The 18,832-nt window shown below is 33.6% G+C and overlaps 2 protein-coding genes and 2 long non-coding RNA genes across 4 annotated transcripts; 3 read left to right on the top strand and 1 right to left on the bottom strand.

Moving 5' to 3' along the window:
• Positions 1–21: 21 nt before the first annotated feature.
• On the bottom strand, positions 22–2,576 carry LOC135076173 (coiled-coil domain-containing protein 149). Its single transcript, XM_063970639.1, has 7 exons — positions 2,273–2,576; positions 1,953–2,201; positions 1,503–1,685; positions 1,117–1,398; positions 931–1,009; positions 714–852; positions 22–633 (listed from the first exon to the last, which is right to left on the bottom strand). Exons 1-7 carry the CDS (start codon positions 2,339–2,341, stop codon positions 258–260), a joined length of 1,377 nt encoding a protein of 458 aa, XP_063826709.1. The 5' UTR covers positions 2,342–2,576; the 3' UTR covers positions 22–257.
• Positions 2,577–2,889: 313 nt separating this feature from the next.
• On the top strand, positions 2,890–4,257 carry LOC135076174 (uncharacterized). Its single transcript, XR_010258200.1, has 3 exons — positions 2,890–3,339; positions 3,574–3,818; positions 4,040–4,257. It is a non-coding gene; the product is annotated as an uncharacterized LOC135076174 (long non-coding RNA).
• Positions 4,258–5,188: 931 nt separating this feature from the next.
• On the top strand, positions 5,189–8,535 carry LOC135076175 (uncharacterized). Its single transcript, XR_010258201.1, has 3 exons — positions 5,189–5,404; positions 5,880–5,966; positions 6,085–8,535. It is a non-coding gene; the product is annotated as an uncharacterized LOC135076175 (long non-coding RNA).
• Positions 8,536–9,886: 1,351 nt separating this feature from the next.
• Positions 9,887–18,542, top strand: LOC135076171 (protein Daple). The gene is made up of 7 exons (XM_063970637.1): positions 9,887–10,113; positions 10,737–11,153; positions 12,108–12,391; positions 12,508–12,678; positions 13,200–13,416; positions 13,499–16,112; positions 16,195–18,542. The coding sequence occupies exons 1-7, from the start codon at positions 10,057–10,059 to the stop codon at positions 16,551–16,553; spliced, it is 4,119 nt and encodes a 1,372-aa protein (XP_063826707.1). The 5' UTR covers positions 9,887–10,056; the 3' UTR covers positions 16,554–18,542.
• The last annotated feature ends 290 nt before the right edge of the window (positions 18,543–18,832 follow it).

The raw sequence follows: 18,832 nt of genomic DNA, 5'->3' as shown, positions 1-18,832 counted from the left end.
CTGTGAATAAATAAACTTGAATCACGACAAATATTTTTAATATGTATAAATAATTAAATATTTTTGAAATACTCAACCAAATTAAATATTAACAATAGGTTTATAATTATGACTAGAAATTACATTGGACTAGAATATGTTTTCATATTATTTGGAATGCTTGATCACCATAGTTATAAATACTAATTGGAGCTAAAATTATCTTAAGCAACAGTTCCTTTTTTTTTATCCATACATTTAGATAAGCAATAATTATTTTAACCTACAGGTTTTAATTCAGCAAGTGCTTCTTTGACTAATTCCTCCAATTCCTGAGGTAAAACTGTCTTGCTTATATTCCTATCAGCTTGAACCTCACTGCCATCATCATAATTGTTTTTATATCCTCTCAAAGAGTCATCACCATCACTGTGTTCCTTATTTAATTCTTCATCACTGTCAGAATACTTATTTTTTATATTTTCGGAACTATCATTGCTATTTTTCTCCTTTGTTTCATTTGATTTCACAGATCCTGTATCTGGAAAGAACTCTTCAAGTAACATCTGTGATGGAAATATAGGAATGTACTTTTGACCATTACACCAACTTTCTAAGGTCTTCTCCAATTCTGTGATTCTGTTTGCCAAAATCCTGTAAATAAACAAAAGAGTGAAAACCTAATATCATACAATAATATTAGTTATGTACATGTTTTGTTGCTGGAAACTTACTGATTTGTTTTCCTTTGGTGTTGGAGTGCAATAGATTTGTCATTTAATGCTTCAAATAGACCCAAACATAGGGACTTTAGTTCAGCAGCTGAACTTCTTTTCAAGCCTGTTTTAGAGTTGATATCCAGAAACTCACGTACTGTAAAATGAAGTTTGAATTTTTAATATTTTGGGCACATAAATGACACAAAACAGATGGAAATTTGTCTCAACATACCCTGTTTTTGTGTCATCACATCAGCAAATCCTTTTTTGAAATTCAATGAGTCATTCTTGTTTCGGTTATCCAGTAGAGTCTGCAACAGATAACTTTATCAATACATCCTTTCATGGAAAAGCTTCACAATAATAAAGTTATATTATTTGTAACAAAAAGGTCAAACTTTTATTTAATTATACTTACTTTATATTTTGTCAATGTGCGTTTGATAATCTCTTTCTCCACTTGCAATTGTGTTATCCTCTCATGAAGATACTTATTTTCAGTGACTAAAGCATCAATATCAACAATTGGTTTTGGAGGATCCAACTCTTTATCGGCTATCTGACCTTTGACTCTGTTGGACAGGATGTAACTGATTTGCTGATTCAAACGTTGTACTTTGTTTTTATAATAGTCTCTATCAGAAACCAACTCTTCTTTCTCATCTAAGGTAGCTCGATAGTCTAATTGGAGTTGTTGGTACTTGAAAAAGTGAGTAACACATAATAATACAATTAGAATGAAACACAAACTAGTACAAGTAAAAGAGAATAGAAGGAAGAAGAGAAATAATCACTTATGCTTACTTTTTTCTGAATCTTTTCAAGTTCCTGCACTAATAATTCATAATCTTGATTAGAGTATGTCAGGTTTGAGGACTTTTTGGTGTCATGATTGTCTTCAAAGTAATATTCTTTCTTCTGTAACTCCTTCCTTAATGCAACTATATCGCCAGTAGCCTCTTCTAGTTTGCTACGTAAAGTCTCGACCTATCAAACCATAAAAATTAAATTTGTGATGTTGTTTTGAAATCAAAACGCATAAATAATAATTGTTGAACTATAGTGAAAGGTGAAAGTGTTAATTTTATAGGTTACTAGCAATAAATCTTACAACTATGTAGGTATCAGTGTTCATAATTTATGATAAAATAATGAACACTTTGATGTCTATTATTATGATTCATAATAATAGACAAATCTGATTATAATATTATTAGTATAAAATGTGTAGTATCATTGTATTTTCATTGATACCTCTAATTTTAACATGTTGTTATGATCCCTAGTTTTGGCCAGCATGTCACCTCCACTGATAGTGTTTGTAGGAGTGAATTTGTATTTGCTGTAATTTGAATCTTGTGAGTGTAGCACAGGCTTTTTGCACTTGAACTGTTCCACCAGAACTTTGTACCGGTCCCTCTCCATGCTGCATTTATCTAATTCACGGCTCATTATCAACAGCGCATCGATTTTACTCTGTAACTTACTCTTTAAAACAGAGTTCTAAAAATAAGAAAGAATTTATTAAGTAACATTTTTACATGAAAGAATTACCTGTATTTGTAAACAATTACCTCCAGTACATAGTCGTCCAGCTGCTGGTCCTGAAACTTCACTTTATTGTTGTGATTTTTGGTGAACATGTTTCAGAAACGAGAATCAATAAACCTAACATACAATCATGTGGATTTGAATTATTTTCACTATATATTTGACTGAATTATTTAAAAAATAATAATGGAACTGAAAAGGACTTATTAATAAGTTCAGAGTCACGAATTCTTAATGGTAAATAAATAATAATATTTATAAATGAATAAAAACGGAGAGAGAAATCAAATGACGGCAGACAGCTGACTGGCTGAGTCTGACACGTCTGACAGTGACAGTGACAATCAGTGGGTAGACACTTCTCATACAAAAACTAGTCTCTATATGTAGCAATTGATATACAACCTTATCCCTTAAGTAATAAAGTGCATTTTGGATTGATTTCACTATAGCAGGGGAACCCGCGGATCAATACCACCATACTAAAAATAATTGTTAGTGTCCTTATGTTGGTAGTATTGTTAGTTTGACAAATGAAAAAAAATGTCTGTCAATTGAGTTTGAGTTTTAAACCGGCGAATTGATTCGTGTGAAGTTATTTTCTCAGATTTGGTGCAATATTACTGTAAATAAACTTTCTGTCGTTTACGTTGAGTTGATTAAGTTCCTCCGTATCGGGCGTGATAAAGTTTGCTGTTCAGTGTTATGTTTTTTGTGAGATAGAGACTCTTTTAAATAAGCTGTGTTTCAACTTCTACAGAAGTTTAAACTCTTATTTACTTTTCTGTTTAATGGGTATGTTATCTACTTACTTGAAATATTAGATCTATTACAAATCTATTTTTCATTAAAAACAACCCTATGTGATGAAAATGTAAATTTACTTTCAAAACTGGTAAATGCATGAACCAGGGCATTGACACTGGTTGGAGAGAAATTATAGGCTTTTGTTTAATTAATACCTATTTCATTTTAGGCTTCTACTGATAATGGAGAGTAGAAACAACAAGAAGTGCGTTATTTGTAATAAGAGGCGAAGTCGTGGTGGATCACCCTTACTTTTGAGTAGGTTTCCTCTGGATTCTGACCGGTAAGTTTCTAATAACACTCATTTATTACAAGATAATTTTACTGATTGTGTAAACTTAAAGGCTGGGATTAATATTTTTAATCATACAGTAAATAACCATAACCAATTTTTAATTTCAGTATTTTGTTTCGTACTCTGTAAATGAATTGCATAACAATACTAAAAGAAATTAGTTGATGAATAAATTTCAGTTTGTTATTCTTTTTCTTTTCTAATAGGTATTTCTTATTTCAGTTGTCGAATGTGGGTTAAAAATGCTGGCATAGAAGACTTAGCATATGTACCTATTGAAAAGTTACACCAACTGAAGTTTGTTTGTGGTGGGCACTTCACTCCTGAATCCTTCAATGCCAAAGGAACTCGGCTGAAGAACTCAGCTATTCCAACACTGGAATTGAGCAATCCCATCTTGCCAGATGAAGTTTTGACAGAGTTTCCTCTTCATGTAAAAGACTCCAATAAAGAAAACCTCAAGAAAGGTATGATGATGACTTCAATTATTTTTTTAAAATTTAATTTACTATCTATCAATTTTTCTGAATTATTTAGATGTCTTAATTAATTTTCTTTGGTTTCCAAAACAAACCAACCGAATGCAATTTAACAAGGTTCTTTCTTTGTAACCACAAACATGTGTTGTATGCTTATCAATAAATAATATATAATTTCAATTATTAATTATATCTATACTTTGTTACAGTTCTTTATGATCATTCATATTGCATTCCAAAGAAGTCAAATCCAGTTGAACGAGGTATGTTTATCTAAAATTATACTAATAATATAAAAAGGAAATATTTAATTGTTTGTTTGTATTTGATCGGCTCCGTAACTCGAAGCCAAGATAGCCTAAAGTGCGGGTTAGAACCCCACAGCTTGAATATTGTAGTAAACCCACTCGTAACACAATTTAGCTTAGAATGTGTGTTGAGTTAGAGGGACTTTAGTAATTTGTGTAATACAAATTCTTCAAAAAAAGTACCAGACCAATTTGAAAAATTTTAGGCAATCTACATTAATTAGCCAGGTCAGCTAGTTTAATAATATTTATAGCCTGACCAGGAACATAAAAACCCTGGCATAGAGGCGCGTCAATTGCATTTGATAGTGCAACACTGAGTACCTACAGTCGTACATGTGTTAAATTAATAGGCTAAATTTATGTATCAGGATTCAGGATTACGGGCTAATTTGATATTTTCATAAATTAACGAAAAAATATGATTAAAGGTAACCTGGTTTAAATAAATTAAATGAAACCATCAATCGAGCTAGTAGGATTTATTTTATTATTCATCAATAATCAAATTCAGAACTTGAATATTCAACTGCAATGTCTGCTCATGAACGCTTCAAACTCGGTACTTCTTTCCCAATTCCATAAAATTCAAAACTTAGAAAGTGACAAAAAACTTTAAAATAGGTAGTTGAAACAGACTTCAGCTAATTTTCATAGTGGACTGTACTATACGATAAACATGTCAGTCAATTTGACAACCTTTGTCGGAAACATTATTCAATGAAAATATTGTCCGAACCCTTAGTATTTCTCTTCGACAAATACATTAACACATTGTAAACCACTTTTCTTTCACGACTATAAAAATATTTTAGCAATTTAATTCACAAAATCAATTGCACACATTTAAAATAAAGTTTGTTTACACTTTGACAACAATAGACTGACATGCAAGGTGACATGTCAATGAAGTTTTCAGTTATTGTTGCCATTAAAAGAAATTAGTACCATTAGTTTTCCGCAACATGGCGAGGGTTTTTATGTTCCTGGTCAGGCTATATAAGCTAGTAATTTTTAATGTGAGCAAGACATGTACTAGACTGATTGTACCCTAAAGTTGGGTAAGAACATGACATTTTATTACCCAATTCACATTTCATTATCTGCTTTCAGTTCCCCTTACAACTACAACCAAACAACTAAATTCAACATGTTTGGGAGCTGTGGATATACCAGATTCTGGTATTTCTGCGAAAACAACTTTTGAACCTCTTCCTTCTACTTCCAATGCACCAGAACATATGACCTATAAACCCATTACTCATGGTAAGTGTACAAACTAATTATTTACCTTCTAAAATATGCCTTCCCTCAAACTAAAGAATGCCACCCTGGATGCGTTCTGCAGTCTGCAGTCAGGTCAAAATGAACTTAATTATATGTACAACATTCTAGGTTTCTGTACATTTTATATTAATGCGATTTGACCGTGTGGATACGAACAAAGAACGCAAAGCACACGTGACTGATTGCCTTATCACGACCACTTACAGATTGTCTTGACATACCCGCAGACCGCATCCAGAATGCAGAACATTAAAACCTCTAAATGCCTTTAATTTAATATTATGTCATTGTTATTGAAGGTGGGCCCACGCTTCATATTTTATGAGAAGAGCTATCATTATCCTGTCTTTGCATTTTATAAAAACTTGATAATGATTGATTGATTTGGAAATAATATGTTTCATAAAACAACAAAATAAATTTTAAACTTATTTGCATATTTATAATATTTCAGATGATAAAAACATTTGCCATCAAGATGCACAGGCAGAAATATTAGTCCACAGTTATAAAAGACCTAAGAAAAACATTGAAATGAAAGGTAAGATAAAACATACCTAATTTAAAAAACTAAGTAAAATTGCTGATTAATTAACCAATATTCAATTCAATTTGCTTTAATGTTGTTTTTTTTACTAATGGAAATGTTTTTATTACAGACACTTCATCAACATTTACAATTAAAGAGAAGAGGCTTTGGCGACAGTTACAAAATGCAAAAAAAACAATAAGGAATATAGCGAAGTCAAGAGTGAATTTAGACAAGTTAGATTCGGAAGTGCTGACATCGTTAGTAAAGGATGTAGTGCAGAATAACAAAAAAAAGTCACAAGGAAAAAGGTGGACTTTAGCCAACAAAATATATGCTTTGGCTATATTTAAACGGTCCCCTAAAGCATACCGCTATATGCAAAAGCTGTTTACGCTACCAAGCACTAAAACGCTCCAAAGGATTTTAAAAAATATACCAATGGAGCCTGGTATAAATAAAAATATAATTGATATGTTAGAGGCAAAAGCATTAAGTATGCCAAAGGAAAATAAATATTGCTCGTTAATATTTGACGAGATGGCGTTAAAGAAACGGATAATTTATAACGAAATTGCTGATAAAGTGGATGGCTACGTGGATTATGGAGAGGGCGAGAACATGGGACGAGAAAAGAAAATTGCAGACCATGCGTTAGTGTTTATGATACAGGGTGCTAAACATAAATACAAACAATATATTGCGCACTATTTTGTGGAAGGCACAATATCAACAGCAAAACTGGCAAAAATTATATTGGACATCATCAAAAAATTAAAAGAAATCGGATTTATGGTTCTAACAACAGTTTGTGATCAGGGATCTACAAATATAGGAGCTCTTAACATGTTAAAAAGAAACTGTGGACAAGGCATAGATAGCAACTTTTTCTCTGTAAATAATGACAAAATTTTTATAATCTATGACATCCCTCACTTGTTCAAATCATTACGAAACAATTTCTTTAAAAGTGGAAATATGTCTTTCGATGGAAAAATTGCACAATGGAGGCATTTGGTAGTTGCAGAAGAACACAACAGAATTTTTTTAAATTTTAAAAAACTGAATAGTACCATTGTAAATCCAACATTCAAAACTAAGATGAGGGTGAAGTATGCTGCGCATGCTCTGAGTAATACCGTGGCAGCTATTTTAAAAATGATGGCATGGAAAGAAGTTTCTGATTGCAATGATACAGCATTTGTGATTGAACAGTTAGATAAACTATTTGATTGTACAAATGGTCCATCATCTTTAAATGACGTAAAGAAAGGGATCCGGGAAAATGTTTCCACATCAAGTAATCACATTGAGTCTTGGACCTTTTATACTGATAAGTTAAAAACCATAAAATTTATAACAGCAGAAAACACGATACTAAAAAATGTTAAATGCGTAAAGGGATATCAAATATCTATCAAATCCTTAAACGATATTTGGGAAAAGTTAAAGAATGAAGGGTTTAAATATATGAACCTTAGACAGTTTAACCAAGACTCTCTGGAAAACTTATTTGGAATCATTAGGCAACACAGTGTAACCAATAGAAATCCCACTATCACGCACTTTACTGCAGCGCTTAAAACAAGCATGGTTACTGGGCTGAAAGTGCCTCATAGCAGAAGTGCTAATTGTGAAGCAGACAACAATAAACATATGCTGGAATATAAAGACATTTTAAAAACTAATTTAAAAACAACAGAAATAAAAATTAATGTTCAAGATTCCACAGACACTGAATTTTATCCTGTGTTGTCTATCCCGGACCCTGAAAACTTAGAACAGCCCATTGAAAATTTGTGTAGCCTTGAAAACCAACCAGTAGTATATGTAAGCGGGTATTTAGCTGCCAAACTATTACAGAACAGTTCTTGTTTAATTTGTGAAGAGTGTTTGAGCGTGAAAACTCCTGTTGACAATGATTTGTATGCATATATATCTCTTCGCGAATGGTGGCATGATAAAAAAAGTCTCGTTTATCCAACAATTCAATTATGTACCACCGTAAATGAAGCTAAACAATTTTATCATGACCATATTGCCGACCAGATATATATGGAAAATGTTGGAAAATTCATTTTCTTAATGTTGAGTACAAATTGTAATTTTAGTTGGTTTAAATGTCAACAACATAATAAAGAAATTTATGATAAGATGTTTAAAATATTAAGTTACCTTTTTCTAAGAAAAAGTTGTAAAATCATTAATGACAGCTTCATAAAAAGTGAAAACAATTTTGCTGACAAAAGTAAAAAAGCACAGCAACAAAGCATTGAAAAGTAATCTTGAGGCTGAGGTTCGATCAGCTGATAAGAAATAAATAAAAATCCTATTTTTTCTTAGAAAAAGTTGTGAAAATAAAAGTTTACAAAATTATCATTTCTGTACTTTGTTATAATTTTCAATAATTCCTCATGCCTACAACTGCTATGTCATGTTCAATACTTATTGTAATATACCTATTTTATTTCGAAATAAATAATTTACGTTACAAAACTTCGTTTTACTTACACATAGTATAAAATAAAAATAGTAATCATTAAAATATTGAAGGTTCCTATACTAGATATCGATATGCAATTACAACCCTAGCAAAGTATCGATAATCGATAAGTTATTACGAACGTCACTAATACTGTCAGAAAATAAGGCATTATGTTGGTAGCTCCGCCTGTAGTTTGTGCGGTTGGTAAAGATTTGCGGGTCGTTCTCTAAAATGCATATGTGTGCGTGAGCTCAAAAAATATCTATGGAGTGCCGTCTCTTACTCTTTTATGCTCTTTGGTGACAATGCTGAATTGCTGACATGGCAGATAGACATCAGAAAAACTGTCATTGGTGTAATAAATGTGTTCCGAACTTCCGAAGGTTCCAAAATAGAAATAATTCATTTATCAGAGAACAATAAATAAAAATCACCTGTTTTATTTCGCTCGTAGTCTGTTTGGAACAAATAGTGGCATTATCTCACTATTTATTTCGTATTGTTATTAAAAATAAATGCCATATTACAGGTATGAGAAAAACGACTTAAATAAGTTTCGGAATATAGCGAGGAACAAACTTTATAATCTGTGGCCAGCCAAGCGGATCTATCAATTTACTAGTGAGTTCCAATACGAATTATACAATTGAATACAGATTTTTATTAGATGTCGATGTTAAATTAATTGAAATAAAAAAATGACCAATCAAAAATTAAGGAACTTACTTATCATGCTCATGCTTGATTTAATTGTGAATGACAGACGTATCTAAAGAAAGTGTTAATATCGTATACGTACTAAAATAAAAATGGACAGAAAATGACACAAATTGTTGATAAACAACTAACATTTTATTCCGATACATTTACCAGAAATTAAATCAAAAGTGACACGGATAGTAAATTTTTTTGAAAATAATATCTTCATTGATACACGTAAATAATAAACACAATTACTGCCCTTTCACATTATCTCAAAAAATAATAAAAACGGAACCTTTAGATTTAGTTCACTTTTTTTCTGTCTGTGTTCAGAACTTTTATCCCGAGAACACTCGACACGTCATAGAGATGTCAAGTTGAAATTAAAATCATGTTCACAGATCCACAGTCTATTGAAACTGCAATTGAAAATGTGAAGTGAATAAATGAGTATGAATATGAAACTAAAAAATCAAATTCAAAAGTTAACGTGAAAATAAAAAGATACGGCCATTTAAAAACCGCAACCCTTACGAAAATCAAAATTCAAAGAGTTTCCTATAGATCTAAAACTTGAATGTCACATTAATTTACAAGATTTTACGGAACGTTCTCGATGTGCGAGTCCTAGTTGCACTTGGTCGGTTTGTTACATTATATTAAATTGTATAATCGATGGTGAAATAATTTTTAGATAGCACTTTCAATTAATCGTTTTCGTGACAAAGACTAACGTATCGCATCACTAGCATTGTCTTTTGTCATTGTGATTTGTGAGACAGCGGCTGTTTTTTTATTTTGCAGATGTTCTTGCTTTCTCAGTTCTTAGTAATTACTGGAATTTTAGATATTATTGCCATGCACTCCAGCCAGGATCAAAAAAACCTATTCCTTACATCATAATATTTTGTAAGAATGGCAGCGTCTGGGACTGAAATTGAAGACTTCTTGAGCGGGCCCCTAGTTTCGTGGGTGAGTGATCAGCCATCCGTGTATCTGTTTTTATTAGATATCTACTCATATAAACTAGAATGAAGCGTGAGACAAAATTACAGAGCCGTTCCGTGTGAATGAATGCGATATTTCTTTTTGGTCGCTTCTTAGTAGCATTACGTTTGTGGACGTATTGACCACTTTGTTTCGCAATTTCTTTCCTATCATATCGCCAATCGATTCACGAACTATGAGAATTTAGCTAAATTGATTAATTTTGAATGAACTTTGTATGATACCTTTAATATAACCTGTGATACAACTAATAACATTCATATCATGAGTACTTAAACTTCACAAATTAGTAGTTTATTAGTAATTGTCAACTAAATTCTTAATACTCTGTTACAATACATGTATGTTTTCTATGCTTGGTGAAATTATGTGCAATAACTATCTGGCACAAGAAAATGTCTTTTCTCAACAAGAATTTCCCATACATAACTTGCATTGTGAATGAGTCTCATTAAATTACAAGAAATGTACCTAATAAAAACACATCTCTAAAATTATGATTTACAATAAATCAATATGCAGTTATTTTCTCATGTCTATTCATACTTCAATCAAAATTTTTAACTGATAATTTTCTAATTTTTTAGGTAAAATCATGTTTACCAAATCCTGATCTTATCACTGAATATGCATCCCTCTTTAATGGAGATATACTCCAACAAGTGTATCTTCAAATTGACCCGGAGCCTTCATTTCACATCACTAAACTTGCTGGATTGGAGGAACAAGCTCTTATTCTTGGGAGGGTCAAAAACTTTGATGCAATAGTCAAAAATGTCAAGGCTCTGTATGAAGAAGAGTTGGGAATGACACTGTTGGTAGTCCCAGAATGCATTTGCCTTGGAAAATCTCCAGAGACTAGAGAAGGGCTGGAAAATATGAAGTTGCTAATTCTTTTATTGCTTGGAGCTGCTGTACAATGCCCCAACAAGGAACTGTTCATCACTCGCATCAAAGAACTAGATGTGGAGTTGCAGCACAATATAGTGGAGTGCATCAAGCAGGTTTGTATTTTTTAATATAGGTATCTTTTCTTTTTGATATTAGCTAAAAGTACTTTGAATGAGTTGGGTATGTAGGTGTTTGTGATATTACTTGTTTGCATTAGTAGACAGGGTCACATACCTTAATGTTAATTAATAGGGATAGGGGTCACATACTTTATTGACTTAGTGTGCTTTGCTCAAATATTGGTAATCAGGTTGTGAAAACAATCAACACACTGTATTTGATTATTGCTTGGCCTTGCAATATAACACCTTGGTGATAAATAAGTGTCGTAAGATTTGTCAGCACTGCCAAAAAATCATTATACTGAACAGGCTTGAATCTGAACCCAAGGTTTATTTCAATTTTCGAGTATCTGTTGGCTTAAAAAAATTATACACAGTGATTTTTACAACATCTTGAAATTAGAAAACAATGTAAGATACCCTTTCTTGACTATGGTGTGTATAGTAAAAAATTTTTAGGTCATAGGCTCATGGTTCCATCATTATAATGGTGCCGTAGTGTATGGGACCTATAAATGTATCTTGTTTCTGTTTTAAATTAATATGAGCGAGAAGTCACACGGTGCGGTGCGGCGCGTTGGTACGTCTCGCTCAATCGAAGTACGGTGTTCCTGCGGTGCGGCGCCGGAACGAACCATCTGGTGTATGATTGATTTTTATATGCAGGACGCAGCGACATCGCTCCGGCGTCGCGCCGCGTCTGCACCGCACCGTGTTGCGGTGTGCCTGCGGTGCGGCACCGGAACGCACCGTTTGGCATATCATTAATTTTTATATGCAGGACGCCGCGCAGCGATATAGCTCCGGCGCCGCACCGCGACCGCACCACACCATGTGGCTTCTTCCTAAGTGTTTTTAGAATAAATCAGTGAAAAATTTAATCCAAAAACACTAGAAACTACACAAATTGTACCTATCAACTAACAAATGTTAATCATCATCCAGGTGACTGACATGCAAACAGTGGTTTTAACGCCAGACGCGATAGATCTTTTCCAATCTCCGACTATGTTCAACCATATGCGGCGGCTTGCCAAAGAACGCGATCATTATCTCCAGAACTGGACTTCGCTAGCCCTTCAAGAAGACCTGTGCGAGAATGACAACGAAAATAAAAATGGAAAAAATAGGTCGACTCAAAATGTCAACCAGAACATCAGCGAAAGTCAACATCTTGCTGTTGAACTGGCCGACTGGAAAGCGCGTTTGCGAAAACAGAGACAAGAGTTGTAAGTTGCCTTCTGTTGTTTCAATGTTGATAATAGCCAAAATTTTATTTTATTCTTATCGGATTTGTAACGTTTAAAATAATGATGATACATAATCTGGAATTGGGAATTTACAGAGAAGAAAAATCTGAACAACTATCCGAATGTCGTGAAGAATTAGAACATACCAAACTAGTACTTGGCAAGTTACGTTCTGACAGCCAGGAATGGTTTAACGAAGCAAGAAAGGCGGCAGCCTATAGAGATGAGGTCGACGCATTACGGGAGAAGGCGGAAAGATGTGACAGGTTCGTAGCATAATTTTATTTTCAATTGACTTCAAAAAAAGGAGGAGGTTCTCAATTCGACCCGTATGTTTTTTTTTTCTATGTTTGTTACGCGATAACTCCGCCAATTATGAACCGATTTGAACAAATCTTTTTTCGGCGTATAGGGTGGTCCCATTTAAATTTAATAATAAAAAAAACAACCCCCAAGGGTGGAAAATTGGGGATGAACTTTTTTATACGCAATATCTCCGCCGATTATAAACCAATTTGAACGATTATTTTTTTGTTGAATAGGTATTATTAAAAGGGTGGTTTCATGCGAATTTGAAGAAAATATTTCACCCCCAAGGGTGGAAAATTGGGGATGAACTTTTTTATACGCAATATCTCCGCCGATTATGAACCAATTTGAATGATTATTTTTTTGTTGAATAGGTATTATTTGTGTTCACGCATTTGAAGTCGGTTTTTTTTTTAAAGTTATATTACACACTCATTATTCTGTTATTCTTACATACCTGTGTATATCGTAATTACAGGTTAGAACAAGAAATTCAAAGGTACAGAGACCGATTGGCCGATGCAGAGTACTACAAGACTCGCGTTTCGGAGCTCCGAGAAGATAACAAGGCTCTCATGGAGACACGAGATGCGTTAGAGGAGCAGCTACAAAGAGCCCGGAAACGAGCTGAGCAGTGCCTGACTTTAGAGGCTGCCATGATCAAGTTAAAAAGAGAAGCCAACGACATTGCTTTGGTAAGTTTAAGCTATTTGTCCTAGGGTTTTCTGTAGATTTTAATTGACTCCCAAATACTTAAAATTGATTTAATGTTTCAAGGAAAGAGATGCTGACCAACAGAAGATTCAAGAACTCATAGAAGAAAACAACCACTTGCAATACATAACGAAATCAGTCCTAAGCGAAAGCAACAACAGTAACTTAGACACGGACAATGAGTGCGAAAGCACATTAGAATCAGGCGAGAACAGTTTGTCCGAACAGTTGACGAGTAACGCTCAAGCAAGGGCGTTAAAATTGGAGTTAGAAAACAAGAGACTGCTCTCTACCATTGACAGCCTTCGAGAACAATCATTACTTGAAAGTGGAGAAAAATTACTAGAACTGGAGAAAGAGAAGAAAAAGCTAACATTGAAGTGTGAACAACTACAAGAAAACTGTAACCGAGTTATGCAACAGAACTCAGAATTAGAAGAAGTGTTTAAAAACGCATTAGAAGAAAACAGAAAACTTCAAGATTCTTTGGATAGTCAGAAAGCATTTATCGATCGTCAATCCATCGACAGAGATTCAGAGAAAAACAAATTACAAGATTTTGAAAAGCACTTGGAATCTCTTACCAAAGACAAACAAAGAATCCAAATGTTATGTGATTCAATTCAAAGGAGAGCTGACGATTTAGAGAAAACTTTAGATTCCAGAACTAAAGAATTAAACATTCTCAAACCAGAAGCTGATAAAGTTACTGGACTAATTATACAAACTGAGGAGCTTAAAACTAAATTGTCCTATAGTGAAAAAGAAACACATAACCTTCAAAGGGAAGTTAATAAGTTAAAAGAAGCTGTTGAAGAAAAAGATGTATCAATTGATAAATTAACAACTGAAATAGAGTTAAAGAAAAAGGAACTAGAAAGGTTGGTTAAGGAACTCGAAATTAATCAAAACACAATTAGTCGATTACAAGACTTGGAACAGAAAACGCAAGAACTCAAGTCTCAAAAGAAAATGGATTCAGAAACAATTCAAACTTTACAAAAGGATTTGATTAAGGAGAAAGTCAATTTCGACAAGCTAAGAAATTGCTTAGAGAAGCTTGGTATTCATAGTTCAGAAATAATGTCCAAAGATGTTAATGTGGAAGATTTGCTTGAAAAAATTATCACAAATACTGATCATGAAAATTTAATATCAGAAATAGCAGCGAAAGCAAACTTGATGGCCTTAGTGCCGTGCAGTTGTAAACAGGCAGACATAGAAGTTAATGACATCGATGAAAATATAGTCAATCCACAAATAGAACAATTAACTGCTGACGTGAGTGCACTTCAGGCGTCATTGGAAAGTTGTCAGTCCGAAAACGCCAAATTGCAAGTGAATGTCGCCACTCTCAACTCACAAAACGGTTCCTTGATATCACAACAAATGACTTTACAGCTGGCCAACAGCCAATTAGCAGCTGAAAAGGAAGAAATCATTAAACAGCTAGAAGTTTTAAAAGATAAACAAGATAATCTGTTGCGAGATCAAGTGGCTTTACAGACACTCCATGAACAACTCAATACTGAGTATGAATTGTTGTTGAGTGAAAGAGAACCAGTTAAAATAACTGTAAGGGATTTGAAGTTAGAAAATCGAGAATTGAAAGAAAAGCTAGAAAGTCATGAAAAAAAGATATCAGAATTTGAATTAGAACGAGAGAATCTTAAAATAGAATCAAGAAATCTAACCAATTTAAGAGCTGAACATTCAAAACTAAAAGATGACTTTAGAAATCTATTCACAGCTAGTGATCGACTCAAAAACGAATATCGTAACATGCAAGAAGAATATAGAAATCTAAGAAGTGAAGTAACACAATTAAAATTGAGAAACACTGAGATGTCTGGTGAAATTAATACAAAACTAGAAATAATAACTAGTATGGAATTAGAAATAAATAAGACAAACCAGCACTGTGAGATGCTTGTTCATATGAACAAAAGTTTGGATGCTGACAGGCGCTCATTGATGGACCACGTCTCTCAACTGCTTACTCAGTATCATGAATTACTGGCACATTCTTTGAAAGATAAGCAGCATTATCACGAAGAAGAGAAAATGTTTGCTGATAAAGTAAACGCATTATGTCGCCAAAAGGAAAAGCTTGAGGAGAAAATCATGGAACATTATAAAAAACTTGACAACTGCACCACAAAGAGGCGTGGCTTTGGGGCTTCGTTTGTCAAAAAAGTAAGAAAAGCGGGAACCGATTTAATAAATAAAACGGCGAGGAATAATAAAAGAATAGAAGACGCAGGTCGTTCGAAATCACAGTTGACTCTAGCCGGTTCTGAATCAGGAGAATCGGACCCAGGGCAAGACGTCGAAAAGATATCCAAAATCTCGGATCAGGACCCAGGTTCATCAGTTCCTAGCGTGGAATCGCCGCGCCACAGTTCCGATTCCAGTTTTAGCAGAAGATTTGACGACAAACTGCTAAAGAAATCTGACAACACAGATATGACTGGGTCTATCCCTAGTTTGGAATCGGCCAGATTGACTGGCGAAGGAAACTTTGCGAGAAGGCTCTCGACTACATCCATGCACAGCGGCGGCGGGGACGACGCTCTGATTCGGGCTTCTTTGAGAAGAAGAGCGCATAAAGCGGTTCCGTCCTCTCACAGAAACAGTTACCAGGGCTTAGAAAACGACTCAGGGTTGCCACCTGCAGGTAATTTTTCTGACTTACAGTAAAATTATGTAAGTGTCAGAATCTTAGTAAACATGAATTAAAAAAAAAATTTCGTTTTCAGCATCCACACCTTCGCCTGTGTTCGGAACTGCCGGCAGCCGCCGCACGGTGTACGTGGCCGACGACAATCCAGACATCACGCTTAACTCCAAACCTCAGAGCACCCCTATAAAAGAAAACCCAACTTATTTAGTGTATAACAGAATTTCGACGGTTATTGGTGACGGTGCTTGTCAGAGCATGACCGACCGGTCGACGAGTGATCTGCATCGATCGACTTCTGAAGTGCAACGCTCGACGATAGACGATGGTTTACAAGAAAGAGAGGAGCTCAGACATGACAGAAGGAACACCAGCCGCAGTGAAAAAGCTGACACCTCGAAGGAGTCGGCGATATGGTATGAATACGGTTGCGTATGATATTAATAGTGCTACGTGTGATTCGACATTATTGGACAGACTGATAATATGCCTTGAATTTTGACTGTTTTATTGAAATGAATGTGATCGGTATTTGATGAAATCAATAATTTGAGATTGTGATGAAATGATTGTATCGTAGTACGTAATAATGACAGTATTAGCTTGGCATTTAATTATAATATTATTAATTGACACATTCGACTTAATTAAAGGAATATAATAGCTTTAATTTAAATTCTTTCAATAGAAATGGAGTAGTATAGTGACAGCAATCATACTGTTCACCGAAGAGGAGACGATATGATTTTGTTTTATTAGATAATTATATCTAGATTCCTTTTGATACAAAGTTATGGGCGTGAGGGATAGGACACCGACTGAAGATTGAGTGCAATTTTAGACCCTATCTCCCTTTATCGCTCAAACTTAGACCCTGTAACTACCTACATAAATAACTTTATAGTTTTTGTGGTATCATGTATAATATCCTGATTACATAACAATGTTTAAAAAGCTTCTACCCGCATGAGATCAAATACTTCTAAATAGTTTGAGGCTACAATTAATTGTAAATACGTTTTTTTATACTTTGCAATCGAGCCGGATGGAACCTTGCCAGTGAGTCTGAATAGATATTGAGTTTTTTTCTCTATACAGTGAGCATAATGTGTATGTACAAAATATATTGTATTTTAAGTTTTTTTTATTATAATAAATGCATTATAAATTATAATTATGTTAATTTATATTAAATCTACATTATTAGTTTTAAGTTACATATAATATAAATGGTAAAATGGAGAAACATTATAATTTTGTAGGCAGAAAATCAAATAAAATACATACAAGTCAATGTTCTTCATAAAATACCATATTTTCTAGTTACATTTAAGTTATTATAATTTTCATAAGTTTTAGTTCAGTACAAAGTAATTTTACACATAATGTTTTTGGATACGTAAAGTAAATGAATAATAAATTTATGATTATTTATTATGCATAATATAAATATAAACTGCAGTTAATGATTTTAACAGCATTAACCTTCCTTAATAGTGGTAAATATTCTTGAAAAATACTTCATAAAATGTTCTTAATTATAAAAAAAACTATAAAAAATTAAGTGTATACATTGTATGTACAGGGCATATTCTGTAAAATCTATGATAAGAAAATAGATAAAGCTAGCCAAAAACCTGTTTAAAATTAATTTTGAATCTCTAACTCCCTGGTTGTATTCATTCATTTTTGTAATTAGTATTTAATTGTTAGTCTTTTGATAATTAGATGCAATATCAATGTACATATTTTTGTTTTGCTGATTTGTTAAAAGAACTGCCGCACGCGATTATGCAGCTACAAACTGAAATAGCGTGGTGTTTTACAGTTAAGGGCCCTCGCCCACGGTGACTTAATTTTGTATACATCCACGAAGACGTGCCCCACCAATTTTTGGTCGAGTGAAGCGCGGGGTGCGGGGAGTTTGATCCGAGCGTCATTATTGTAGTGTGCTCATGAATGATTTAGCGTGTACCGATAACACTCGAACATTAACGGAAGAATGGAGGGACGCGTCTTCGTGGATGAAACGATCTAAGATACATTTCCACCGCGGCGCACTCGTGGGTTGTCGCGAAATGTACGCTATTGAATTGCATTAGATTATTAAAATTTAACAGTAAATAAATCTATTAAAATGGGTAAACAGCACCGCCAATAAATTTTTGGTGTAAAAATGACTGTCACAGTATGCATTTTCAATTAATTGGTACTACGATTTACGGTGCTCATTAAATAATTTATTGTAGTATTAGTCTTATGTTCTGTCTGAAAACGTAACGTGAAAGTAAAAGATAAAATAATATTTCTTTTTTACTTTGTAATCATTTAACTTTTGTTATTATAATAGTCTCTCACCGAATTTATATTTCTAGCACACAAGATGATGAATACAGGACTTTTGAAATAAAACTATGCAAATTGAAATTCATCTTTTTATTTAGTAACACCTACAAAACGTCAAACAAAGGGCAGGCGACAAAAACTATTAATTAAAAAAGCACTATTCATCATCGCTAATAATGATTAAATTTGCGTACGCCGCAACTGTATTTTCTGCTAAGCGGCACTCTGAACAACTCTTCACTCATTTTTCTAGTCTATCTAAAAATGCGAATAGGGTATTTGACACGGGTTACCTACACCATATCGAATTACAAATGATCGAAAATCAAAATATCGAACACGTTTCATCGAACGATCAAAATATCGAATTT

The sequence above is a fragment of the Ostrinia nubilalis genome, chromosome 11 (assembly GCF_963855985.1).
Source record: "Ostrinia nubilalis chromosome 11, ilOstNubi1.1, whole genome shotgun sequence".
Lineage (NCBI taxonomy): Eukaryota > Metazoa > Arthropoda > Insecta > Lepidoptera > Crambidae > Ostrinia > Ostrinia nubilalis.
This window is presented reverse-complemented; position numbering and strand designations above follow the sequence as displayed.